General features: G+C 51.3%; 14 protein-coding genes across 14 annotated transcripts; 8 read left to right on the forward strand and 6 right to left on the reverse strand.

The window, feature by feature from the left end:
• Positions 1-29: 29 nt before the first annotated feature.
• Positions 30-1019, forward strand: SPT3 (transcriptional regulator SPT3; the record flags this gene model as incomplete). The annotated part of the gene is made up of 1 exon (NM_211290.1): positions 30-1019. The coding sequence occupies one exon, from the start codon at positions 30-32 to the stop codon at positions 1017-1019; it is 990 nt and encodes a 329-aa protein (NP_985935.1).
• Positions 1020-1050: 31 nt separating this feature from the next.
• ELG1 (Elg1p) lies at positions 1051-3417 on the reverse strand (the record flags this gene model as incomplete). The annotated part of the gene is made up of 1 exon (NM_211291.2): positions 1051-3417. One exon carries the CDS (start codon positions 3415-3417, stop codon positions 1051-1053), a length of 2367 nt encoding a protein of 788 aa, NP_985936.2.
• Positions 3418-3680: 263 nt separating this feature from the next.
• On the reverse strand, positions 3681-4616 carry PNO1 (Pno1p; the record flags this gene model as incomplete). Its single annotated transcript, NM_211292.2, has 1 exon — positions 3681-4616. The coding sequence occupies one exon, from the start codon at positions 4614-4616 to the stop codon at positions 3681-3683; it is 936 nt and encodes a 311-aa protein (NP_985937.2).
• Positions 4617-4874: 258 nt separating this feature from the next.
• MDM32 (Mdm32p) lies at positions 4875-6608 on the forward strand (the record flags this gene model as incomplete). The annotated part of the gene is made up of 1 exon (NM_211293.1): positions 4875-6608. One exon carries the CDS (start codon positions 4875-4877, stop codon positions 6606-6608), a length of 1734 nt encoding a protein of 577 aa, NP_985938.1.
• A 150-nt stretch (positions 6609-6758) lies between these two features.
• SPP2 (spliceosome ATPase-activating subunit SPP2) lies at positions 6759-7382 on the reverse strand (the record flags this gene model as incomplete). Its single annotated transcript, NM_211294.1, has 1 exon — positions 6759-7382. The coding sequence occupies one exon, from the start codon at positions 7380-7382 to the stop codon at positions 6759-6761; it is 624 nt and encodes a 207-aa protein (NP_985939.1).
• A 170-nt stretch (positions 7383-7552) lies between these two features.
• Positions 7553-8896, forward strand: SHE9 (She9p; the record flags this gene model as incomplete). The annotated part of the gene is made up of 1 exon (NM_211295.1): positions 7553-8896. One exon carries the CDS (start codon positions 7553-7555, stop codon positions 8894-8896), a length of 1344 nt encoding a protein of 447 aa, NP_985940.1.
• Positions 8897-8928: 32 nt separating this feature from the next.
• RPT3 (proteasome regulatory particle base subunit RPT3) lies at positions 8929-10332 on the forward strand (the record flags this gene model as incomplete). The annotated part of the gene is made up of 1 exon (NM_211296.2): positions 8929-10332. One exon carries the CDS (start codon positions 8929-8931, stop codon positions 10330-10332), a length of 1404 nt encoding a protein of 467 aa, NP_985941.2.
• A 92-nt stretch (positions 10333-10424) lies between these two features.
• SMP3 (glycosylphosphatidylinositol-alpha 1,2 mannosyltransferase) lies at positions 10425-12011 on the reverse strand (the record flags this gene model as incomplete). The annotated part of the gene is made up of 1 exon (NM_211297.2): positions 10425-12011. The coding sequence occupies one exon, from the start codon at positions 12009-12011 to the stop codon at positions 10425-10427; it is 1587 nt and encodes a 528-aa protein (NP_985942.2).
• A 179-nt stretch (positions 12012-12190) lies between these two features.
• SXM1 (Sxm1p) lies at positions 12191-15040 on the forward strand (the record flags this gene model as incomplete). Its single annotated transcript, NM_211298.1, has 1 exon — positions 12191-15040. The coding sequence occupies one exon, from the start codon at positions 12191-12193 to the stop codon at positions 15038-15040; it is 2850 nt and encodes a 949-aa protein (NP_985943.1).
• A 70-nt stretch (positions 15041-15110) lies between these two features.
• Positions 15111-15646, reverse strand: NCB2 (negative cofactor 2 transcription regulator complex subunit NCB2; the record flags this gene model as incomplete). Its single annotated transcript, NM_211299.1, has 2 exons — positions 15111-15526; positions 15613-15646. 2 exons carry the CDS (start codon positions 15644-15646, stop codon positions 15111-15113), a joined length of 450 nt encoding a protein of 149 aa, NP_985944.1.
• Positions 15647-17646: 2000 nt separating this feature from the next.
• Positions 17647-19464, forward strand: UTP5 (Utp5p; the record flags this gene model as incomplete). The annotated part of the gene is made up of 1 exon (NM_211300.2): positions 17647-19464. The coding sequence occupies one exon, from the start codon at positions 17647-17649 to the stop codon at positions 19462-19464; it is 1818 nt and encodes a 605-aa protein (NP_985945.2).
• Positions 19465-20680: 1216 nt separating this feature from the next.
• Positions 20681-21688, forward strand: URH1 (trifunctional uridine nucleosidase/nicotinamide riboside hydrolase/nicotinic acid riboside hydrolase; the record flags this gene model as incomplete). The annotated part of the gene is made up of 1 exon (NM_211301.1): positions 20681-21688. One exon carries the CDS (start codon positions 20681-20683, stop codon positions 21686-21688), a length of 1008 nt encoding a protein of 335 aa, NP_985946.1.
• Positions 21689-21726: 38 nt separating this feature from the next.
• Positions 21727-23211, reverse strand: DIT2 (putative cytochrome P450; the record flags this gene model as incomplete). Its single annotated transcript, NM_211302.1, has 1 exon — positions 21727-23211. One exon carries the CDS (start codon positions 23209-23211, stop codon positions 21727-21729), a length of 1485 nt encoding a protein of 494 aa, NP_985947.1.
• Positions 23212-24332: 1121 nt separating this feature from the next.
• On the forward strand, positions 24333-25931 carry DIT1 (Dit1p; the record flags this gene model as incomplete). The annotated part of the gene is made up of 1 exon (NM_211303.1): positions 24333-25931. The coding sequence occupies one exon, from the start codon at positions 24333-24335 to the stop codon at positions 25929-25931; it is 1599 nt and encodes a 532-aa protein (NP_985948.1).
• Positions 25932-26089: the final 158 nt, after the last annotated feature.

The raw sequence follows: 26089 nt of genomic DNA on the forward strand, positions 1-26089 counted from the left end.
GGAACTCGGGTAGAGTGCCAGGGGCAAACATGGATAGCTACAAATATAGGGTTGAGATACAGCAGATGATGTTCGTCTCCGGGGAGAACAACGATCCTCCCGTGGAGACGACATCGCTAATAGAGGATATCGTCAGGGGCCAAGTGATTGAAATCCTCCTGCAGGCGAGCAAAACTGCATTTGCTCGCAACAGCAAGAGCATCCTACCTGAGGATGTGATTTTTTTGATCAGACACGACAAAGCAAAGGTGAACCGTTTGCGGACGTATTTGTCATGGAAAGACCTGCGGAAGAATGCCAAGGACCAGGATGCCCAGGCGCAGGCAGCGGGTGCCAGCGGCACGGCGGCAGGTGCGGGGCCAGCAGGCCCTGCGGAAGAAGATGAGAAGAAGGAGAAGGATGCGGGAGCGATGATGAAGGTCAAGAAGTCATCCATGAAGCTTCCGTGGGAATTGCAGTTCATGTTTAATGAGCAGCCATTGGAGCACAACGAAGACGACGATCTCGACGAGGACGAGCGGGAAGCGAACATGGCCACACTTAAGCGCCTAAAGATGGCGGACGACCGGACACGTGATATGACTAAGGAGGAGTATGTGCACTGGTCCGACTGCCGGCAAGCCAGTTTCACGTTCAGAAAGGGCAAGAGGTTCAAGGACTGGTCCGGGATCTCCCAGTTGGTGGACGGCAAGCCGCACGATGATGTGGTGGATATTCTAGGGTTCCTCACTTTTGAGATCGTGTGTTCTCTCACGGAGGCGGCCCTGAAGATCAAGAAACGCGAGGAGATGCTCAAAAGCGAAAAGGACAAAAATCTCCAACCGGCGCTGGATGGCATGACTATCGACACTCGGAAACGCAAGAAGAGGTTGTTTGATGGCCCAGACAACTTGGTCAATCCTTTAAAACCAAAGCATATTGAAGAGGCATGGCGTGTGCTACAGGCGGTCGACAATAAGCATCGTGCGCTGTCCAACTTCAAAGGCGGCAGGCTTTATTCCCGTTTGGTTATTATGTGATTCTACATACTATTCTCTGACGAGAAGTCTGCTATTTCTTTTGCGATTCCCATAGTTCTAGGATCTTCTGTGGGGAACCGTTGAAGTAGAGGCCCTTGAATGCCCCGTGAATCAGCATTTGCGTCACCAAATCTTCCGCACTCATGGTGCCCTCGGGGTCAAATGCTGATTTTGATTGGTGGTAGACTTCTACATTGTGGTCCCTGACCTCTTGACTCATCTTCGCGAACAGATGGAAAAGTGGGATAAAATATCTACATGTGGTGGTTCTCGTATGCAAAATAATAAAGTTCAAGTACGCTTGCTGGCAGTCCTCATCGTCATCCGCGTAATCTCGTTCCCCGGTGAAATAACTGGACTTTCTAGCACTTCTGGTGACCCTAGAACCACTCCCGCCATCTGAGGTGGCCCGATTCTTAACGATAGAAGAAATAAAGCGCATTGCTGCATATACAAACTCTGAGTAGAACTTATTTGTTGGCAACAGGCTGTGATTTCGGTCATCCCATATTTGTGCCATCATGTATTTCGCAATGTTTGATTCATATGGCATCAGAGGGGATCGTGTTTGGTCCACCAGGTGTGTTTTGTAGTCAACTAAGTAATCGTGCTTCAATTGTTCTTCGTCATCGCTGTTAGAGAGACCTACTGCTTCCGGCGTTAGCAGAGTCTTGTCCAGTTCGTGTTGAAATAGAGACCGGTTGGCGGTACCGGTTTGAAGTATGTCAACCTGGGAGAGGATATCTGCATTAGTCGCGTAGGCCTCCAGCGTTGTTGGCTGTGGGATGTGCTTGTCGGCGTTCTGTAGCTTTTTTGCAGGCCTGGTACATAGCCATTGCAGTTGCAGCATACATTGTCGGATGTCGCGATGTGAGTCTTTCACTATTCTATCCAACTCATCATCAGGTACACCGACATTGATGGAAGATAGTGATGACTTCAAGTATTTCGTGATGTATTCGGTCTTGACTTTCCGCACGTGAAAGAAGGACTCTTGGTCTTTCGCTATTTGAACCAGATTCATCGGTATATTTCTAAAATCATGGCAGGTCAGCACAATGGGGCGCCTGCTGATAAGCAGTGTCTTTTCGACCGCTGACCAGAAGAATCGATCGCGTTCATTAAATAATACATCCACATCGTCGAAGACTATCAGACCTTTGGATCCAGTGTTCTTTACAAAATGTGTAGTGGAAAATTCCTTGATATTCTCCCATATGTTCTTCCTACCCCGGTTTGCACTTGTATTGATCTCATATATTTCTCCCCCAAGCTCATTCATAATGACATCAAGCAGGGTGGACTTGCCGGTTTCCCCGTAGAGTATCATCAAAGGAACAAATTCCTCCATTGTTCTTCCCTCGTCAGTCATGTCATCGTCGCCTTCGATTATGAATTCTCTAATGTCCTCTGAGGCAGCCAGTGAGCGCTGCAGTAAGACTGACCGTGAAGTAGGCCGTCGTAGTTTTTGGAAGGCACTCGCGACCCAGTTGGCGACAGCTTTCTTGACTTTTGTAGCAATGACTACATCATCCAGACGTTTTGGCTTAAATCGTTCCGTCCAGAGAGTTCGTGGGGCTTCATAATCCTCCGGGAATACAACAGACTGAAAGCAAGAGCCCGTGTTGTCATGCCTCTTATTCAGTCCTGCATAGTCCTGCTCATCCAGCAACAGCGTGCATGGAGAAGATAGCCTGTTCACTCCCAGAGATAGGGTCCGTGCTGGGATTGCCTCTGCGTCCGCAATGAGCTGCTGCCCTGGCCATGGTGCTGTCAGCTCAGATAGACCCGAAACCTCGTGGCGCCGCTTCAGTGGACGATGGGGCCCGCCGTCTGCGGGCGGCGCGGAGCCCGCTTCCGGAAACCTGGCCAGCTCCTTTTTCGGAAAATGGCTGAATAGATCCTTTGCCTTGGTCTTCTTGGTATTGGTCAGCGAGCGCATCAGATTCTCGTGCGCCTGCTCGAACCTAAGCCGGGCCTGCTGTTCTTTATCAGCGCTCTCCGCGGGCTCAACCTTCCGGCGCTTCTCACAGCCTGTCAGAACTTCCTTCAGCGTTGTACCGGCGGGCGCGCGCCTGGCGCCAGCCTGGGCGCTCGGCGTGGCAGGCGCTAGTGCGTCCTGGTCCTCTATCGTAATCACTTCCCTGGTTCCCTGTTGGCGATTGCCCATCAGCACGTCCGCCACGCTGCGTTTCTTTGCGTCAGATGGGGGCAGTGCAGCGTGTGGCTGCGACGCAGCAACCTTTAGCATGCTCTCCTCGTCGATGTCCTCCGTGGTCGTGTCCAGAATTACGGAGTCACCTTCTGTCGGGGCGGAAGAGCCGGCCCTGGCTCGGCCTTCTCCCTTCTGTCTGTATCCAGTCAGCAAGGACGTCAAGCGTACCGGCTTCTTAGCCATCCCCCGCCTACTTCAATCTCTGGGTTCCGAGCAGACCTTTGTTGGCGACTGGATCAAGATCTCGCGTTTGGGATGGCCAGTTTCTATATTCGCGTGAACACGCCAGACACCCGAGTAGCGAGAAATCGCGTCCTCATCGTCGCCTTCAAAAGAAGCCTGGGCACAGAGTATACCTACTAGAAATGCTAATTTACAGTGCGCGTGCTACTTAATCTATAGGATAATAGGTGCCGGCCGGGGCCGTGCTCCCGGAGTCATGATATTCAGTAACGTTCCTTTAACCTCGACGCGACGGTGCGCAAGTTGCCGTAGACCTTTCCAGGGGGCGAGCCCAGGATCAACGACACAACAGCCTCTCTTGCCATGCGGATGTGGGTGAAGCCGCCCAATATGTGAATTTTGGAGTCCGCCAGCACGATCCGGGTCCTGGTAGCGTTTTCGATCGCAAACTTGGTCTTCCCGTCCTTGCCTGCAATACGCCCGATCGCACGCGACAGATGGTCACCGTGCAGCGTCTTGACGTCCTTGATCTCGAAGGTTTCAATGTACAGGTCGTCCAGCCGCAGCAGCGAGATCGAGTCGTCCAGGTCGAACCCGAGCGTGAATGCCTTGATGAAGTCCGCGCCCTTCTGCAGCGCGCCCGGGTCGGTCGTGTGGCGCGGGTGTGTGCGCAGCTCCACGGACTTCGTCTTGAGGTTCATCCGCACCTGCAGTTTTAGGTGGTCCACCAGCGGCGGGTATATCTTCGTCCAGCTGTTGCGCAGCGGCGTCATTCTGTGCGGCGGCACAGGCACCTTGCGGCTCTCGGCCTTCACGCGTGTCTCCGCGACGCTCGCGGCTGCCGCAAACCGTGGCTTGCCCTCTGCGTCCAGAACCACACCCTGCTGCTCGCGCGCGCCCTCCGCCTGCTCTGCTGCGGCTGCGCCGCTGTCCTCCTGGTCTATCAGGATGTCATCATCGTCCTCGATGCTCCGTGTGTTGTCTGTGCCGACGATCCGCGAGCCCGTTGGCCCAGGCGCAGTCTGGCCATCCGTGCCCGACTTCTTGAGCGCCGTTGGAGCTACCATATCCTCGCAGTACCTATTAGTGTCTTCCTCGACCGCTGCACCAATACTCATTATTCTGCTCATCGCATCGCAGAAAATTTTCATGGCTACGAAAAAGTAACGTGAAACTAACCCAGACACCGCCAAATCCATTGATCCATCTCGCAGTTGGTAATCGTATAGTAAAGGAGAACTCCATCCCCTCGAGTAGCTAGGAAAGCAGCTCTAGGGAGTCCAGGAGGCGTACAGTGGTGGCATCGGTGGTATTGAAAAGTGCAGCGAAGAGACAGCGAGTGTGAAGGACAAGGAACCTGGGGCAATAAGCTAGACATCAGAATTCTACGACAAGCGTCAGCAGACTATAGGAGTCTCTGGGAAGCGTCGCGCAGTGGAGGAGCTGGGCTATAGGAAATGCTGCCGGTACTCAGATCAGGGTTACGGCGGGCTGTGTGGCGATGTGGGCATGGGCTACTGCAGAGGCGGATAGCCGCAGGGGCGGGATGGTACGCGCGTGCGTGCGCAAGCGACGACGCGGCGAGCCGGTCGCCGCTGAAGCAGGAGATGCTGAACTCGACGGAGTATCTGCACGTGCAGAATATCCTGCTGCAGAAGAACCAGCAGCGGATGACGAAGCAGAAGTTGCTGAGCGAGGCCACGGGGTTCTATGACCGGTTCAAGATCAACACGAAGTGGTTGCTGATACGCGGCAACCGGCCGTTCAGTGGGGAGGAGATATCCACGCTGCTATCGTGGTTGATACTGTCGCAGGTGTTGTGGGTGATCCTGGGGACAACGACGTTTGTGTCGCTGCTTCTGTTCCTGGCGAACACGGTGCTTGCGAAGGAGATGGTGGGGAAGTTCGTGGGCAACAGCCTGAACAGGTATATGGACGGAGTGGACGTGCAGTTCCAGGACGCGATGGTGCCGGAGTGGCGTAAAGGGCAGATCAGCTTCCAGAAGGTGCGGCTGCGGACGACGCCGGGGGCACAGGACGCGGGGCTGCTGACGTTTGATCTGATGTTCAGCAAGCTTAGCCTCACGCTCTCGGTGCGGAAGTGGCTGCAGGGGCGTGGGCTAATCAACGACGTATATGTGTCCGGCATGAAGGGAGACGTCTCGGTGGGGGCGGCCGAGCGGAAAGACGCCAAGCTGATCGACTTCTTTTCGAACCCCAATTACGAGTTGGGCGAGGTCGAGGTCTGCGACAGCGTGATCATGTGCACGGACCAGGAGATTGGGCAGAAGTTTCGCGTGTCGATCTATAACATGCGCATGAGCCAATTGCGCTTCCGATGGAGTCTGCTGGACCTGTTCAATGCCGACGTCGTGTCAGGCGCGCTCAACCACTCCTTATTCAGCATTCACAAGCGCCAGCACAAGCTTCCGTTACACGAGATGGAAAAGGACATGGCGCCCTGGAAGCGCATCAGCCGGCTCCGCCTGAACCCAATTTCCGTGAAGGATCTCGGGCTAGACAAAAGCAACGCTTTCAACTGGATAGAAGGCGGCAGCGTTGAGATGATCGCTGACCTAATGCTGCCCAACATTTATCCGGAGTCGGCGGCCGCGGAGGATGAGAACAAATATGTGGTTATGGACCTGCGGATTACGTTCAAGGACCTCATTGCTAGCATGAACACTGTCCCCCCGGCGTTGTCCAATGGGAGGGAGCTGATCTCGTTCGATGAGCTGAAACCGATCATTATGTTTGTGAACAATAGGAGGGGCCTGTTCTCATCCCTTCGCAACCTCGACAACAATAAGCTATGGAGACCAACGGTAACCATCGAGAGGCAACAGTCCTATCCAGATACCACGGTCATTCCTATGCGCACATTCCAGTGGCCCGAGGGCGAGGGCAGCGTTCAACTGAACCAGGAAATCATCAAGTACCACGAGAACCCCTCCGACAATTCTAATGAAATCATTCTTAGATGCCGAATTGCTAAACATATGAATGAGTTGCAGAACACGTTTTTGTTCAAGGAGACAGATGTCTATGATAAAATGGCACTGGAGTTATATACCGATCTGATGAAAATGATTGAGGAAACAGAGTATAAGAAGAAGAATGACTGGGTAAAACTCCTAGGGACCACGTTTGCATCCCAACTTTTAATATTTGGACTGGGGGCAATGGTGTGAGAGCTGCAGGTTTTCCGCGAGAAAAGTCAGCGCCCCACGTGTGCCCTGTATCAGAACTTTGCTCTAGCCCGCCAATAATGCATGTGTAGCGTAGAATGGGTCGTTACATAAATAGATGCACAGTTATCTAATGTATTTTTATGCCTTATGCTATGTGGAGCTGTCCGCAGCCGTGTCCTTCGCCCTGTCGACTTTCACCACTGGCATGAATTCCTCTATCTGTAGTCGTGCGTCCTTCCGGCTCCGGTCAACGTCGCTGCTGGCACCGATCCCGAGGTACTCCGCCCGCCCCGCCTGTTCATGCGGAAGCACGGTCTTTTGGCCCCTGCGGTCGCCTTCAATCTCCTCTTCGTCGCCGTCCCATCCCATTCCACGCAGTAGCGCGGCCCCGAATTCCTCCACGGGCACCTCGCTGTACTCCTCCAGCCCCGTGGGATCCGGAAGCTGGTCGAGGGGGACCACGCCCGCACCACTTTTCGCCGCAGACTTGTCCGGACGTCCAGTTTGCTCTCCCGTACTCTCCGTGAGCCCGTACGATGGCCCCTGCTCACTCGCAAACTTTGGCGGCACTATCGAAGCTCTGCCAGAGCACGCCGGGACAATTACCCGCCTCTTGGCCTTTGCCGCCTCATGCGCATTCACCTCTGTTATTAGTATCTTGCTTCGTTTCTGCGGATCCACCTCATCTTCATTAAATACGTTCTTGCGCTTCCTCTCCTCTTCCTTCTTCTTCACCTTAGGCTTCCTCTTCAGGTTCAGAGATATACCTGACATGGCAAAGCTGCTGTAGAACGACTGCAGTCCATCCGTTTTACCATTCCTCGAAAGTGCCTGTCCCCGTGCAGTACGGGATGCGATTTCTGTAATATTTTGTCGTTCGCTGCTGATTTAATATTCAGCTCTTCTGAACTCGAGCCATAGGCCAAACTTCCTGCGTGCTACTGATGCCCATATATCAATTAGCACTTCCAAGGAGTGTGCTGCCCCGTTGCAGAGCGGTCCGGTATTCCCGGCTGCTTCATTCGGCGAGGTGTTACTCCCAGGACTCGCAGCCGAAACCAGGCAATACCATTCTTCAGCAACTGAGAAAGAAGCTAGAACCATTTTGCAACTCCACCAAGGATAAGCTTGAACAGACATGTGCACAGGTCAGGTATAGTTCAATGCAGCTGCGGTATCATCTGGAAAAGGCAAGGGCCTCGGTGCAAGAGGCGAACAAGAAGCTTGTACAGCAAGAGAGGGAGGGAGAGAACTCGATGCTGACGTTTAATGACGATCTCGAGAACAAGAGCAAGATTGTGGACCTACCCTCTGAGCGGGAGCGTAAACGCCGGCAGTGGTCGCGGAAGCTGGAGTTTTACATCGATTCGCTACAAGAAACCATCTTCACGGCAACCAAGGCATTGAATGACGTTACTGGGTACTCGTCGATAGAAAAGCTGCGCAAGTCGATAGACATGATGGAGACACAGCTGCAGGAGACCAAGAGGAAGCTGATGCAGCTTCGGGAGGCGCATAGCGACGCGGTTGCCGTCCGGAACCAGTCACAACGCCAGGTCAACGAGCTCTTGCAGCGGAAGCATATGTGGTCGCCCGGCGACCTGGAGAGCTTCACGCGACTGTACAAGGAGGACGCAGACAACGTGCGGCGCCAGGAGGAAGCCAATGCCAGTCTCAAGGCGATGGAGGCGAAAGAGGAAGAACTGTCGAACAGCCTGCACCGCGCCATTCTGACCCGCTACCACGAGGAACAGATCTGGTCGGACAAGATCCGGCGCACCTCCACCTGGGGGACGTTTATCCTAATGGGTCTGAATATACTGCTCTTCTTGGTTGTGCAGCTGTTACTGGAACCGTGGAAGCGCCGCCGCTTGACGAACTCCTTCGAGGACAAGGTCAAAAGAGCGCTCGAGGACCACTCACTCCAGCATAATCTGGTGCTCGACCGACTATCAGACCGCATCTCCGAAAAAATTGACGCAGAGATGGTGCATGGCATAGCCCCAGTACCTCTACCAGAGCGAACAGAGCAGCCAGAGCAGCCTCCCGCTGCAACAACCTCCGGCCAGCCGTTAGGTCTGCGCGAGGCTCTGGCGAGCGTAGGAGCAGCCATTGCTGCCGAGTTCGGCTTTTTTCAAGCCTGGATCGCCGATCATGTACGAGCTATTGGGGGTCCTACCCTCTCAGCATTGCAGGGCTTCTCTGGGTGGCCTGTCTTGCACATAGACCTGTACAATACCGTCATCTTCACCTGCGGTATGCTACTCGGGCTTCTGGTCTCTCATTAGACTGGGCAGCTTTTATAAACAGTACGTAAATAATGACTTTTGTAAACCTTAGAAGCGCTGGGTGGCAAAATCCCAAGGAGAATGAATCACAGTTAGTATCTATAGAGCACCTTCACAACACAGGGCATCTGTCGTATCCTGATCTTTGGGTCAAGCACACCATGGAAGAACTCGGTATTGGTCAAAGTGGCGAGGTAGCGGTCGAAAGGCCCGTAGCCCTATCATATGGGTCTCTGGTTTCGCACATCAACAGCAACACGGCGGCATTGAACAGTTCTAACGCAGACGTGTACTTGAAATTGAAGAAGCTCGAACGAGAGTACGAGCTGCTCACCCTGCAGGAGGATTACATTAAGGACGAACAGCGCCATCTGAAGCGCGAGTTGTTGAGAGCGCAGGAGGAGGTTAAGCGCATCCAATCTGTTCCGCTGGTTATTGGACAGTTCTTGGAGCCCATCGATGAGAGCACGGGTATTGTATCGAGCACTACAGGTATGAGCTACGTTGTGCGAATCCTCTCGACTCTGGATCGGGAGCTGTTGAAGCCGTCGACGTCGGTGGCTCTCCATAGACATTCCAACGCGCTGGTTGATATCCTACCGCCAGACTCGGACTCCAGCATTTCTATTATGGGGAACAACGAGAAGCCGGACGTGACATATGCAGATGTCGGTGGCTTGGATATGCAGAAGCAGGAAATCCGGGAGGCTGTAGAATTGCCCTTGGTCCAGGCAGACCTGTATCAGCAAATTGGCATAGACCCTCCGCGCGGTGTGCTGCTATACGGGCCTCCTGGTACGGGTAAGACGATGTTGGTGAAGGCGGTGGCGAATAGTACCAATGCAGCTTTCATCAGAGTCAACGGCTCTGAGTTTGTTCACAAGTACCTTGGAGAAGGTCCCAGGATGGTGCGCGATGTCTTCCGCTTGGCGAGAGAGAATGCCCCGTCGATTATTTTCATTGATGAAGTTGATTCGATTGCCACGAAACGTTTTGACGCCCAGACGGGCTCCGATAGAGAGGTGCAGCGTATTCTGATCGAGCTACTAACACAAATGGATGGCTTTGATCAGAGCACTAATGTCAAAGTTATCATGGCAACCAACAGACATGATACGCTGGACCCTGCTTTGTTGAGACCTGGTAGACTTGACAGGAAAATTGAGTTCCCATCTCTGCGCGACAGACGTGAGCGGCGTCTCATTTTTGGAACGATTGCAGCCAAAATGTCCTTAGCTCCGGAGGTCGACTTGGACTCGTTGATCATAAGAAACGATCCACTATCGGGTGCGTTGATCGCAGCTATTATGCAAGAAGCTGGCTTACGAGCTGTGAGGAAAAACAGATATGTCATTCTCCAGAGTGATTTGGAGGAGGCTTACGCATCACAAGTCAAGACGGGCAGCGATGTCGACAAGTTCGATTTCTATAAATGAGGTAAGCGAAGTCTAAATAGAACGCATACCAAGTGTGCATAGAATACTGTATAATAAGTCAACATCAGAGTAACGTCGATTTGATTAGGTTTTCACGTAACTGTGTATATTGATAGCCCTGGTGTGAAACTAGAAGGTTCACTCCAGTCTAAATGATCTAAATCCAAGTGGACGAGAGTCCGGAATTCTCGGTGAATATCGAATCCATACCGCTTTGTCAACAATGCTGTCTTCTTGGCAACAGAGTCCGGAACAATCAAATGCACTTTTGAACCTGCCGCAATAAATTGCGAAAGTGTATGGTTTAGCAGCTCTATGTTGCAACCTTTGAGGTCTATGACATGATTCCGTGTGACATCCAAAGGCACCTCGTCAATCCGTTCATCGTCTCCAACAAAATTGGTGGTCGAGACTGTCAGCGCCTCGTTCATTAGAACCCATGTTGGGGGCGAATATGTCTTCCACCATACTTGTACACCAATAGGCTCTTCGCGAAGTTGATGCAACGCTGTTATCACACCTCTCTGATGGCCCACGCCCATAATGACAACCATCAAGCCATTAAAAGCCAACCACAGTTTCAGAGTGAGCGTCAAGGATACAGTTCTTAGTTTGGTCAAATCCACTGACATAAGAAATAGAGGAACAACCGGCAACAGAAACCGAGCCTCTTGGTGCTTGAATAATGACAATGTTGCAACCCCCGAGACACATGATAGCAGGGGAAGAGAGAGCCGCTGAATTCCGCCCAACGCAAAGAGCAACCCTGGCCCAAGTAGCATGGGCAAGTTGACCAATATGTGAGTATAACGCGGGTGAAGCCCATGCTGAGCAAGATTCTCCTCATCCATATTGTACAGCAAGTTGTTCAATGGCGTGATGACCCATTCAGATGTCCCATAGGAAAGGGTATCAATCCAAATGCACGCGCCGGATGTAAGCAGAAAGCACAATAGTAACGCTGCTAGTGACCGCCACTGCCGTCTATAGAATTGCCAGAAAGCCACGATGCATGGCAACCCCAGATACCCCGCAAATGTTACACGATTGAACAGCCCCAGCGCTATCAAGAAACCAAGAACCCCGGAGATGCGGACATGCCTATGCCCGGCTCGCCCGTCGGCTATAACCACCTCTAGCAGCCCGACAGCTGCAACGGCAAGCAACGTCTCGATACTATTGGAAAATGTATGTGACTGAAATGCCCCCACTACATATGTAGTTGACAGCAGAAATGCTGCCATCGACCGCCGCAGCTTCGTCCGCCCGACTAGTTCCACTGCTACGCGCGTCAGTGAAACGTATAGGAAATAGCCTTGTATCCGAAGAAGACCCAGTACTACCCGCGGCCCTGCATTGAACAGCCGCGCGGCGACCAATGCAGGTCCCATGAATATCCAAAGAGGAGCAAAGCTCCGCGCAGCATACTCAGGCTGGAACTCCCACGGTACCGTGCCTCTCAATCCGAATATCTTTTGCATCATCACTTCCACACTTTGCATGTGCTCGTCCGGATGCACATACGCGGGTTCCAGCGCCACCAGCAGCGCCACCAGCAGCCATATATAGCGAATCACAGCCAATCTCATACCCCTCAGCCTAGGAACATGTGACAGAAGGTGTCCTTGTCTGCATATTGACATAATGTCACCTCTTCTGCCTTCAGAGCAGCATGCCATAAACGCATGTCACGTGATATTACTTTCGTGATGTACAGGTCTAAAAGGCAGAGATTTTCCCGTAAATTTTATGTCGATAAGTCTGGCCCAGAGATGAGCTTACGGTTAATGGAAACTAATCACAGTGGCAGCCAGACCTGCCTGTAGGAACTCAAGGCTGAATTGTGGGACAGTGAAACATGCTTAACGAACAGGAAGTTTTGCAAGCTTTCGAGCGCACGATGGCGTCGGATGCCGGGATTATCAAGGAAGCTGAACAACAGCTTTTCGTCATGCAACGAGAACGTGGGTTCACTAGTTTCCTAATTTCCGCGGCCAAGAATGAAGGGATCCCTCTCAATATTCGGCTCAGTTGCTCTATCTACCTGAAAAACAAGATCCAACGGTCATGGCGGTCCAGGAAGGATGATCGAATTGCGGAGGAGGAGGAGGGGATGATCAAGGAGCAGTTGTTGCAGGCGTTGATCGAGAACAGCGATAACAGCCATATCAGGCCGCACCTAACAGAATCCATACGGGGTATCTTGGCACATGACGAGCGGTGGCAGCTTGCTGATGTTGTGCTGGGGCTGCTGGGGAGCGGTAAAGCTGAATATGTTTACCCAGGACTGCTTTTAGTGTTTGAGGTGGCAATCAAGCATCGCTACGTGATGTCTGAAAGCAGAGACTACATTGATGGGTTTATTGAGAAAGTGTTCCCCCAGATGGAGGAAGTGGCCTCGCAGCTGGTAAACAACGTGGACTACCACTCGAGCGAATTGCTGTACTTGATTTTAAAGTCGTTTAAGTACGCGTGTTTGAACAACTTCCCGCGATATTTCACCAATGTCGAAAAGCTAAATTCTTGGATCCAGTTGCACCTGTTCCTCTGCTCACGTTCCCTACCCAAGGAGGTACTGGAGCTGGATCCAAGTGACCGCTCTTTGGACAAGCGCGTGAAGGTCAACAAATGGGCGTTTGGGAACCTCAACAAGTTTGTGCATAAGTACACGCGCGTGACGAAATTCATCACCGCTGACTTTGTGCAATATGTCTTCCAGGAAATTGTACCCACCATTATCAGTGAATATTTCAAGGTGATAGAGCTGTGGGGTAACTCATCCTTATGGCTCGGAGATGGTTCACTCTATTACCTAATTCAATTCCTGGAGAAGTGTCTGAAGACAGAGGAACTGTGGCCACTGATTCAACCACATCTAGGTGTTATTATCAAGCATGTTATATTCCCTTGTCTCTCGGCGTCAGATCAGTCCATTGAACTTTTACAGGACGATCCGGAAGAGTATACTCGGCGTTACTTTGACATGAATAAGGAAGGTTCTACTGCCGACGTTGCTTCCAGCGAATTTATCTTTGTGATTGGCCATTCTCGATTTGAAGAAGTAAATAAAATACTTCCACTGATTCATGAGGTCTTTACAGAATTTGCTGCAAGCGGAGACTTGGCGTCTGCATATAAGGAGGAAGGTGCTCTGCGTTTGTTTTCCAACCTGTCATCTTTTCTGGCGGAAACTGACTCTCCTGTCCGTGAAGAGCTAGAACCCATTTTCCAGCACTTCATTACACCGCTTCTTGGCAACGAGAAATACCCCTTTTTGGTTGCCCGTGCCCTTGAGACCATTGCCATTTACCAGCAAGAGTTCAAGAATATGGAGATATTGTCTAAGATATTTGAGCTATCGTATCTCAATCTAATGCACAGCGAAACTTTGCCCGTACAAATCGAGGCTGCTGACGCGCTAAAGACATTGGTTGTTTCGAACCCCTCGATTCACAAACATATCGCACCGCAAGTGCCTGGCATTATGGAAAAGTTATTGAAGTTATCTAAAGAGTTTGAAATAGATATTCTCTCGGAGGTTATGGAGGCTTTGGTCGAACGATTCTCTGACGAACTAACACCTTTTGCCAACGAGCTGGCAGAGACGATTGCAGAGCAATTCCTGCGCTTGGGACAATCTCTTGTTGAAAATACGAGCGGACACTACTCGACACAGGACCAGGATCAAGAAACGCAGGCAAGTGCCATGTTACAGACAATGACTACTATGGTGATGTCCATGAACAAAGTGTGCTTGGTGGAGAAGTTTGCTCCAGTGGTGAAGTTTATTATTGTAAACGCTCAGATATCATTTTTGACAGAGATGGTGGACTTGATCGATTCATTAGCACTATCGGCAAAAGCCATGTACAATACGTTCACTCCAGTCATCTGGGAACTATTTCACGATGTATTGGATTCTTTCCAGACCTATGCATTGGAGTACTTTGAGGCATACCAGGTTTTCTTTGAGTCTGTTGTCACGCATGGGTTCCCACAGGACCAGACCTTTGTGGAGCCATTTTTGCAAGTTGTCAACCAGGTATTGGACTCTGAAGATGATTTCGACATAGAGAGTGCTTTTTCGATTCTCATCGCCTACGCTCTATCTATGAAGGACATTCCGCTATTTGCCAAGGCCTTCGAGGTTGCACAAAACCAGGAACTAGAAATAGACGACTCATCAATCGTCCGCCTATTCCTCTCGGGCCTGTACGCGAAGCCGCTTGCCACAGTCCAACTTGTGGAACAGCAGGGTATCACGTTGGCGCTGCTGAAGAAATGGCTGGATTGCAAGTTCTACAGCGTGTACACAACCAAGCTACAGCTCATGGCTCTCCTCTCCCTGTTTGGCCTTCCAGAATTGCCCAGCTGCCTCAATGCTTTTGTGGGACCGCTGGTTACCAAGCTCGTAAATGTAGCCGAATACCTGCCTGAGGCGCTTCGCAAGCGCGACTGCGTAGCCAAGGGCGAGTTGGCCGCGGAGGACGACACTGGCGCCGGCGAGTTTTTCGATGAACTCGAAGACGACTTCAAAGAAAGCTGCCTGGACAACGTCAACTGCTTCAACGAATTTCACGCCTTTTTCACCTCGCTGCAACAGCGCGAGCCCGCCAAGTATCAGACGCTGCTGGCCGCCATGGACTCCGACACCCGCGACTCTTTCTGCGTCATCATGGACTTCGTCACGCAGACCAACAAGCGCTAGTACATACATACGTCCTTTCACATAAGCTATTCATTACAATGTTAATTATACATGTACGTCCAGTCTACTCTTACACGTCCTCCGGCTTTACCGGCCCCTCTGTCCCGCCTCCCGAAACGCTGTTCTGATGGAAGCGCGACCGGCTCTGCCGGAACAACTCCTCCTGCTGTCGAAGCAACTCCTCTTCCGACAGCCCCGACTTCTTGAACTTGGCGTCCCGCCGCTCGCGGATCTTCTGGTTCTCCTTATGCTGTGCGAGCGTCTGCTCGAGGTACGGCACAAACTCTTCAAACTCGAGTTCCTGCAACGCCTTGATCACGTGATCTGGCGCTATGGTCTTCTTCGCTTCGCTTTCTGCCATCTCCGACGCCATCCCCGACAAAATCATGATGAACTCAATCCCCGCATCAATGATGATTTCCCGCGCTTCCTTGCTGAATGTCAGCTCCGAGTCAAGCACCTCCGAGATGATCTTCTGCACCGTAGCTGCCCGTGTTAGTCCTGCACGCAACCGCCGTTTTTCTCCCATCATCGGGCTGAAAGGGAAAAAAATCTCCTGTCAACAAACATACCCTTCGGCAAAGTGATGTCGTCTGCCTCGCCCATTCGTTATTCTCGTGAGACTGCTTCTTCGCGCGTGGCCTATATGGTCATGTGAGCAAGCGCTGTGGCCCGTCTCGTGCCCGTGGTGCGTGGCGCTGGAGAGTATTTATATGTTTTCCTTCGTCCTGGCATTATTTTTTCTTTTTGTTTTCGCAGGCCAGGCGCGAAGCGCGGAGCGGCAGGCGCGGGGCTGGAGCAATACGGCGACGGGCTGCGTGGTAAGCAGATCTTGGCCGAGTTGTGCGAGCTCAACGCAGCACTGAGGTGCCGGCGGCAGCAGCCGGTGATCACGTGATTGATCACGTGATTGATTTGTTATTATGTGGTATGTGGATGTTGCAGCTACTGGTACGTGATTGTAGATGGTAGCCGTCCGACCCAGGGCGCTACAGACCGCAATGCATTCGTCAGCAAGAGCGAGGAGCAGAGTCTCCCATCGAAGCGCCCGCTGCATTCTTTGTCGGCGACAATGGGATCTTCGTGCCGGCGCATCTCCGATTGTTAGCTCCGCGGTTGCGCGGCTCTTCCTCTCTGCGGGAAAGTTGTAGATAGCCGCGGCTGAACCAACGTCGGCTGTCGGCGTCTGAGAGAGTCCGACATGGAGTCTGCATGTCGCTTGTGCTTGTTACTACGTAGAAAGAGGGCATCGTGCAGCAGTTTTCGGAAAATCGTTTCCTGTCAGCACGATACATATTGCCGTTCCAGCACACTCGAGTCTGTACCTTGAGCAAGTTCCGCGCCGCCTGTCTTCGCCTCTATGTGGCCCGCAGGCTTAGGTCGTGGACATATTAGTTGCTGGGCGATAATTGCGCTGGTTCAATCTATATTCGTGAATCTAAGTCCAAAATAGCAGCTCACATACCGCGACAGTGCCGTTCACGCCTATTTTCAGTAGACCGCCTGCTAGTTGCCTTGTTTAATCAACAAATTAAGCGCAACGGACGTCTAAACAGAGATGCGAACCCGCGCATTAACTAGCAGGCCGATAGTAGCGGTAAGGGTCGAAAGAGGCACGCTGGCAACATCCTGCCGACTGCACTGACGTATGGCGCAATATATACACGAGAGCCCTATTGCAGCCCCGCCGGGCGGCGGTGTCCAGTCGCAATCAGCTCAATTGGCTTCCTCAGTATGCCATGCAGCGCTACAGCTATGTGCATAACAGTATATCTTGTGCAGGATGATCCTTAATTATTAGCTATGATCATTATTAATGTGAAGCCCTTCGAGAGATGTCTCTGAAAGCTTTCCGGGCCCCGGGAGAATGAGATGCCAGAGGCTACTAAGCAGCCATATCTGGGTGAGAGAATTGGCCCTCCCAAATCGTTGGAACAATTCCTAAATGAACAGCCTTCCCAGGAAGGAATGCTAACCCCCAACGCTGGCACATCGAAGAAAGCGCGAGTCGTGGTGTTGGCCGGTCGCAAATGCATACGCAAAGTAGTCAAATGACAGCTAAACAAATTGCTAGATACATTCTCTAGTGCCCATGAAGAGCCGAGAGAAGCGTATCGAAAAGACTACAAATGTGTCGCCATACTCGAAACATTAGAAAATACCACAGTTGCAACGCCAGGTGAACAGTCTGATCTTGAATCAAATACAGACAGGTGGTTCAAAACGCTAGAAAACTGCAATGAGTAGCTAAATTGAAGGTTCCAATATTATGTAGTACAGTCAGCGCTTGCATGAAGTAGCTCACTTCCGTAACTGGAATGGGATATTACATAAAGGATGAGGTGCGCATAGATTTTTACAGTGTAATTGGTAAGATTACAGGTGATAGAGCATGCAGTGCCCTAATTAACGTGCAGACCTGCTTTAGCTAGGGACGAATAGACGGTATTTCATGCTAGACTGCATCACGTGATCAGTGCATCTATATTAACACCCGAACACCGCACTTCATCGTTATCGTGCAGAGGGATCTCAAATTTTTCACTCTCTGCATATATATTGATGGGCATCGCAAGAGGGCGAGCGGCAGGACGGCAGCAGCAAGGATGGCCAGCGCGGTATTGTACTCACGGTTTAGCCCGGATGGGGCAGAGTTGGCAACGGTGACGGCGGCGCTAGGACAGGAGCGCGTCGCGGTGGTTAGTGTGGGCGGCGCCCGTACAGACGCCTGGGCGCCGGTAGGCGCTGCGGGCGTGACCACCACGAGCCTGGGATGGGTGCGCGTGGGGGACGCTGGGTTGGTAGCCGTGGGGCGCAGCGACGGCACGGTCGGTCTATACAGCGCAGTGGCCAACCGGGTAGTGCAGGAGCTTGCGACTGGCGCCGCGGCGGGTGTGCGCGATGTGCAGACGCGCGGCGATCGCGCGCTCGTCCTAGCTGGCGGCGCGCTGTATGAGTTCAGTCTGGAGGACTTTACACTTGTGCGGCAGCTGCGGCTTGCGGCTTGCGCTGATGCCGGACGGCTTTGCGTGGTCGATGAGCACCGGGTGCTGCTGGCGTCGCACACGGTGACGCTTGTGGACCTGCGCTCCGAAAGCGAGCTCCTAACGTTCCCAGGTCACCTCTCAGCGGTCACCACGCTGTATATGTTGGATGAGGAGCATTTTCTGAGCGGCGCTGCGGACGATCGGTTTTTGAACGTGTACAATCTCGAGACTGGTGCCACAAAGGCAGTACTTGTTGCGACGGCCAATATAGCACGTGTATCGCACACAGGATCGCGTGCAGTCGCAGTAAGCACAGAAGAGGGCCGCGTGGAGGTGTTTGCGGACCCGCTGGTCTCGACCGGTAACAAGCGGCGGGGCAATTTATCTAAGCAACCGACACACACGGTGCGCGTGGCGCGCGATGGCTCTTCCGATCCGTTGCCGCTATTCAACTGCTACATTAATGGAGATATCGCAACTATCGTATGGCTGGAAAATGCCACAGAGCCTCACTTTGAGCGGGTGCAGTGGGAGGCGCTCTCGCCAGCACACACGATCTTCAAGGCTCGGCCGGCTACCAAATCTGCCAGCCATCGCTCCAAGTCTGGTAGCGATGTCGCCGCTGCCAAGACATACAAAGAGGGCAACGCTACCGTCACGTCTGGTGACAACTTCCGTCACATACAGCAGCTCATCGATGAGCTCCAGCAGGCAGATCTAGATGGATCAGAGAATCAGGAGACCCTCCAAGATAGGTTATTGGGCGCCAAGCAGCCTCAAGGCAACAAATCCTCTAAGAAGAACCAAACAGTCGGCACGCTGACGGTTGTCCTGTCGCAAGCACTGCAGTCCAACGACCATTCGCTACTCGAAACCGTTCTGAATACCCGCGACGAAAGGCTGATTCAAGCAACCGTTACAAAGCTGAAACCGGCGCTGTCGGTAACGCTCCTGGAGCGCTTGGCCGAACGTATTGCAAGACAGACGAACCGTCAGGGCCTACTAATCGTGTGGTGCAAATGGTGCCTCATCGCGCACGGAGGGTATCTAATCACAATACCAAACCTTATCGCACAGCTGGCCTCGCTGCATTCGACGCTAAAAAAACGCAGTGAGCAGCTACCACGTCTACAGCTCCTCGAAGCGATGCTGAATAGCTGTGTCGACGATCTCGCCGTGAAGCGCTCCTCCTCTTTCGAGGACTATACACCTACAGCTACCGTCTGGGAGGACGAGAATGAGAGCGATGTCGAGTACAACGAGGAATTGGACGATGCAGGACTTATCGAGGACGGTGAACTCGATGAAAGCGACGATGACGACGATGACGACGACGAGACTGCTGTTCCCGACGGAGAACAGCCTGCGGAGGCAGGCTTGGAAAGCAGCGATGACGTAGAAGACGAGCACGGCTACAGCGATGTGGAGACCCATTAGGGCATCGCAGTGGCCCCCGGCCCTTGCGGGCACCACCAGAGCATCATAGACCTGTATAGTAATTTGTACATTTTCCATTTCTGCCACAGGGCAGGGTCCTTTGCTGCGGCTAGCTACACCGGCACGAAGGTTGCTCGAATAGTGTCCGACACCGCGCTCTCCGCAACGCTGCGATAAGATAAAGCAGATAGTAGTGCAAAAGCCATTGGCCCGCACCCGTTCGCAGTTCGGGGTGCACTATTATGCGACCGCACGAACGGCCAGCGTCTCGCAAAACTCCCACTCACAATGGCTGCCGACGACAAAGGTATATCTCATATAACGTGCACCGAATGTGCCCGCATGTGGTATATACAGTAAGGTATTTTGTCCTGGCATAGTCGTTGATATTGGGGCCTGGCGGTTTTATCCCGGTCAGAGTCGTACGAGCCTTCCCGGAACCAGCCCGGCGAGCCTATTCCCGGGAGCGTCGCTATGACCGTGTCTTTATATGAGCACAGCAACGGGCGCCCGGTGAGGCCAACGAACTGCGAGTGCCCCGCTGCTAACGGATAGACTACAAATCGCAGTGTTCGATTGGTAGGTAAGAACGTGCTGCTCATTGATACCCGTCTGGCGCCGAAGCACGAGCCCAAGAACTGCATGCCGATCCGGACGTCCACCCAGAGCAACGCACTCGTTTCGGCATCGTATGGCATAGCAGTTAGGCCAAACCGCGTAGATCTGTCTACGGAGCTGGAGCGACGGCGCCCGCAACACCGCGGTAAAGCAGGTATCAGATCTCTATCTAACTTATTCAGGGGAATTCACGGATCGGAATGCACACCTGCCCCATCATAAAACAGACAATGATGTCTTTCCTTCTCGGCGCTTTGCCCGCTGCCTGGTAACACTATGCTGGACGTAGTGTGCGCTGGCGAGTTGCGCTGAAGGTATTGCATGCGGGCGCCGTTGCCCCGCATTTGGTGCCAGGGCGAGATATCTTGTGTATGGTTTTATAGAGGCATTCATCGAGGCTGACCGACGTTAGCATTATGCGGCCGTGACGTTGATGCAACGGGCCGCTCTACTCTAAGAATCCGTGTCGTCGTACTCTTTGCGACAGTCGTGGCCTAATTAATAATGGACCCTTTTTGCAATAGCTCCGAGCTCGCTGACTACTTCCAGTCCGACCGTTGAAGCACCCAGGCCCCTTATCAGCGGGATATATAACGAAATGACCGTTTCAGAGTCGGAACAGATACCAGTGTGGCTAGACTGCGATCCTGGCCACGATGATGCAGTTGCAATTTTGCTCGCGGCATTCAGTCCCAAGTTCAGGTTGCTAGGGGTATCGGCGTCTTACGGAAATGCCGCGCCAGAACACACCACTTACAATGCGTTAGCTTTGTTGACAGCATTGGGGAAGACTGACATTAAGGTGTATCAGGGAGCGAAAAGGCCGTGGGTTCGTGAGCCGGTGTACGCAGAAGATATCCACGGGGAGTCGGGGTTGGAGGGATCGAGCCTCCTCCCCGTGCCGCGCATCGAGTTGGAGAAAGAAAGTTACTTGGACGCTATGGAGAGGGCTATCTTGAAGTACAGTGGCAGGATATCGTTGATTTGCACCGGGGCGCTCACGTCTGCGGCGACGCTACTTCGTGACAGACCGCACCTAAAGAAGCACATCAAGTTCATCTCGGTGATGGGTGGAGGGATTGACCAGGGCAACTGCAACCCACGCAAGTCTGCGGAGTTCAATATATGGGTTGATCCCCACGCTGCGGAATCTGTGTTGTGCGACGAAGACATTCGCGACCGGTGTATATTGGTTCCGTTAGACTTGACGCACAAAGCGATAGCGACAGCAGAAATCCAGGAACGAGTCCTCGGCAATGGCTGCAATATCCGCAGACTATACTATGAGCTCTTTCTCTTTTTTGGAGCTACCTACAAGAATGTGCAGGGTTTTGAGCGCGGCCCTCCCGTGCACGACCCGCTAACTTTGCTACCCTTGATGGCCTTTTACGATCCCAGCTTTGCAGCGACAGTTGGTTTTGTGTATAGGCGGATGGACCTTCGCGTCACGACAGCGCTGAGCGAAGATGAGGGCAAGCTTATTGGGGTGGTTCCCGACACTGAGGGAAAAGGCGTGATAGTCGGGTTTGATCTGAACTTTGAGTTCTTCTGGCAGCAGATATACAATGCGCTTGCAGCTGCAGAGGGTACGTCGACGATTGAGTAGATTTTCCATCGTCAATTAACTAGTTGATACGTAAATTTTTATGCAGTAAGCTCTGCCGCCAGCGGCTCCTGAATGCGAGTGAATTGCAGCTTTAGCATGAAAGGACACAGAGGGCCTGCTGGCGTCACTCTATCTTTCCAGTTGGGGCTGAGTGTCCACTCCAGTTTGCGTAGCATATGCGCGAGGGCCACTCTCGTCTCCATCAAGCCCATCTTCTCGCCCAGGCATGCCCGCCGACCACCGTGGAAAGCCCCCATAGCGCCAGTGTTTTTACTGCGCCTCCAGGTTTCATGTACAGTGGCATTCGTGGAGCCCCATCTTTCTGGCTTAAACTCGGCGGCGTCAGGCCCCCAGACTTGCGTAGATGTACCAGTCCCATAGACCTGGTAACCCACGTAGGTATCTTTTGGAAGTACGATTTCAGGGCCCAATTTGCACTTGTGGCTTGTCTTCCGGTTAATGATTTGCCCTAGTGGAGGTAGCACTCTTACGGTTTCGAATAAAAACTGGTTAAATTCCACGGAGTCATTGAGCAAATCGTCCTGGAGCGTCACCGCCTGCTGACGTAATCTAGCTTGCCACTCTGGGTATTTCGCTAGCATGTACAAACAGGTTGTTAGTAATAGCTGTGGATTTTCATGTCCTGCTACCATGAGGATAACTATATTATCTGTCAATTGTTTTTCTGTGATTTCGCCATGTTCATAGACTCTGATCAAGTCGGAAGCAGCATACGAAGTTTGTTCGTACTTGTAGTTTATTATTAGATTTCTCCTGACCTCCTGTAATAGATCGCTGCGGAACCTTTCGACTTGCTGTCTAGCTCTTATACGAGAAGGTATTGGTAGCCTGTCAAGAAAGGAGAAATTCATATACAGTGGATGGAATATATGTTTCTTTACTTCCTCTAGCTGTTGTTGTAGCTTCGAAGGGCGTTCAGGGTCCAGAGTACCGATATCAAATCCCAGTGCTATTTGAGCAATGTTTGCTAAAGCTAATCTTTGAATCAGCGCTGGCATGAGGACCTCGCCATTATTTTTCTTCATGTCGCGCTCTATGAAACCGATGAACTTCTCCGCATTGGCGGATAGCGGTGATGGATCGAAAAACTGCAACCCTTGGGTCAATGCTCCGCGAAACTTTTTCCAAGCAAGTCCATGTGAACTAATAACGTTATCTCCTGTGTATAAAGCAAGGATGGAATATGGTATTTTGATATGATTCCCACTTTTTGCAAATGTGTCCTCATCTTTGAACATTTGGGCCAAAAATTCTGGCTTGGACACCAAAATATTCCATCGGTTACCGAAATATATCTTTACAGCTCCATATTTCTCCATTGGTTTTCTGATGTAAAGTTCAAATAATTCTTTCTGATCTATGTCGAATAGAGTGGTCAAGAAGGTGACATAGAACGGAATTGTAGGAATATTTCTCGGGAAGCCCCATGGTGGAAGCACTATTGATCTAATGTAATTCAAAACAAGCCCTCCTAATAGCACCAGAACAATATTCGCTGTCATAGCCACTTCAATGCTTACTCCTGTTACCCAAACCTTTTGTAGTACTCGTCAAATAAAAACTATTATACTAATGCTACGCAATGATTTACCTACGCTATACTGTAAGTAAGGAAGTAACACTTATATATCTACAAACTAAACAAACACATAAGATACTGAAGTTGTGTGTAGGGCACCTGATTAATAGTGCCTCATGTAGCTAGCTGCCATTGGTTAGCTCCAGCAAGAGCGAGGAAGCTGTTGAACAGGATTATCCGGCCTCAGACTGCTATAACAAGAAATTCAAGAGTTTCCGTTATTCATTCTAATGAGTGTTTGCTAAAATACACAACCAAGCGTAATGCGGTCTACAGACCCCGGCCTTCTTCGTTTTTTGGTATGTTGGTACGGAAGGTCTAATGAATATATTTCAAAATTCCCAAATTTGGCCGAAGCATTATTTTTTTACTCACAGATGAAGAGGTAGGCATGGCGGCACAAACACCATATAAATGCATGCAAGCTTTATGCCCCACAGTAACCTGCTGAGGTCGATAGAAATGCCGTATATGGCGGATAGGGCCTTTGCGCAGATGTCCTCTTATACAGCAAACTTAATGCCCTCAGTAGCTTTACTATTCTGTCCTACGTGTATTTCTGTGGTGACAGACAGCAAGAGCTTGGCAGGTAGCAAGTACAGTGGTGGTGCCACACATCGTAGTAACACAGACGTTTGTAGCAGAGCGGATGAACGGATGCACTCTTAATGCTTGATTATAATGGGACTCATACGAGCTTGTTGCTGCAGTCCTATATACGCATGGCACAGACTATCCCCAGGGGCGAGTTCTGATGCAAAAGCACGTCCACTGGACATAATTGCAGAGGCACTTATTAACGGCTAGTCCGTTAGGCATCTTCAAAAATAAAGGAGCATGTGTGATCAGGCGATTATATGGGAGGTTGGAGGGCGTTGATAGTCTTATTGTATATTCGAAACTTTCTTGTTTTCGCCGTTTATGTTACCAAATATATAATGGATGAAACAACGACAGTAGCTCTTTAAGACGTATTTAGAATACATAATTTATCATTTACAACATCTGCAACAAGCTTAATCACCGCCGAATACCCCGAGGATAATGCACAACCAACAACTCAACCCGATCGAAGGCCACGCAGTGGCTGACTCCTTACCAGTGGTCATAGGCAACAACGGCCATAAAGATATCAACATTCCGCATGGCAAAGGTGATTTATCAACGTATAGCAAGTTTTTGGCCATATATTCTAGAAGTCCAGAAACATATACCCTATATGACTTGCAGGACAAGCAAGAGTCCTCTTTCGCAGCTAACTGGAATAAGTTTGTCGAAGTTTTGAAGAACACCAAGGGTTTTAAGAAGGCAAACGGCGTGACCGAATACATGATTTCAGCCGCTGACGCCGACAGGTATATTAGCTTCGGTAACATAGCCATCAAGGTTTCGGAGTACGAAAAGGAGGGTGAAGATCAAATTCGTGGAGTGGTCACTTCCATCGAACACGAGAATGACTTCAACGACTGGTTCATCTGGCATATGCTAGACCAGTCGCGCTTGGACAGCAACTCAGTTCCAAAGATGGTCGACGCTCAGGAGGAGGGCAAGAACTACGCTAAATTATTCTGCGAGTTCTTTGCCAAGGAAATGAAGAATACCATCCAAGAAGATGAGTGGAACAGCGGCGGCTATGAGCATTTTTTGGAAAAGGTCAGATATTTTACCGACCGTAACGTACGGATTCAATGCGTGTTGCCCGCCTTCCCCTGCAAATCATCGAACTTAAATAAGGTCCATGGTGCTGTTCCAGACAAGGGGGAAGAATTTGCCCTAAGGAGATTGGTGAAATTCACCGAGGACGTCTGCGCATTTTACCCACCCGGGATCAAGGTCTGGATCGTAAGCGACGGTCACGTATTCAGCGACTGTATTGGCGTCGACGACGACGCCGTTGACAAGTACACGGCGACGTTACACAGATTATACAAAGGCATTGCCAAACCCGGTTCAGACGACATTGGGTTCTATGGGCTAAAGGACGTTTTCTTCAACGGCGCAGCGGCAAAGAAGTTCGACCTGTCATGGGTACCTCAAGAAAACTTGGATCACTTCTGCGGAACCAAGATTTGCGAAGACTCTGAGTTGTCCAGGAAGATTTTGATGAAAGGCTGTGACACCGACGATGGTAGATTGAGAAAGCAGATTGAAATTCCTGGACACCCTCGTCTCCACCTCTACAGAGGATTCTCCAGGTTCATGGTCGAGGATTTGTGCTTGTTGCCATTCTTCCAAAATACCTCACGTAAATATTTCAAGAAGACTGTTTGCAAGGTCGCCTTTGAGATGATCAAGCGGAACGACGCATATTCCAACTTGGTGGAATTGGTGTTCCCTCACCACCTTCGGTTCTCGATTCATGCGCACACCAACAGCGGTCCCAAGTTCGGCATAAAGGTAATTTCTCCAGAAACATGCAAGACGGTGCGCACGTTGGACTCCGACGAAGAACCCACATTTGAGGATTTATTGCACATCCCGACGCCATGGCACAACTGTGTTGTCAATATCGGCAACGACTATTTCTTGGCAAAAAACAGGATCGTGAAAGAGGCATTGGATAGCGGAGCGTACCAGGGGAAATGGGTCGAAGGTGACATCGAGCATGGCCAAGGTGGCTACTGGGTTATAAACAAGGTGTGACTCAGCGCTCAGCACGAGTTCCATTCGGGTGAAGCGATATGTGATATAAAATAGACTAGCGCGGACCACTCCAGCACTGGCCCGCGCTAGTGGATGCCCTGGCATCTCGAATTGTCTGCTTTTTGATTGCTTCCAACGGAAATCACATATTGGAATTT

This window comes from Eremothecium gossypii, chromosome VI (genome assembly GCF_000091025.4).
Source record: "Eremothecium gossypii ATCC 10895 chromosome VI, complete sequence".
In the NCBI taxonomy this organism is placed as follows: Eukaryota; Fungi; Ascomycota; class Saccharomycetes; order Saccharomycetales; family Saccharomycetaceae; genus Eremothecium; species Eremothecium gossypii.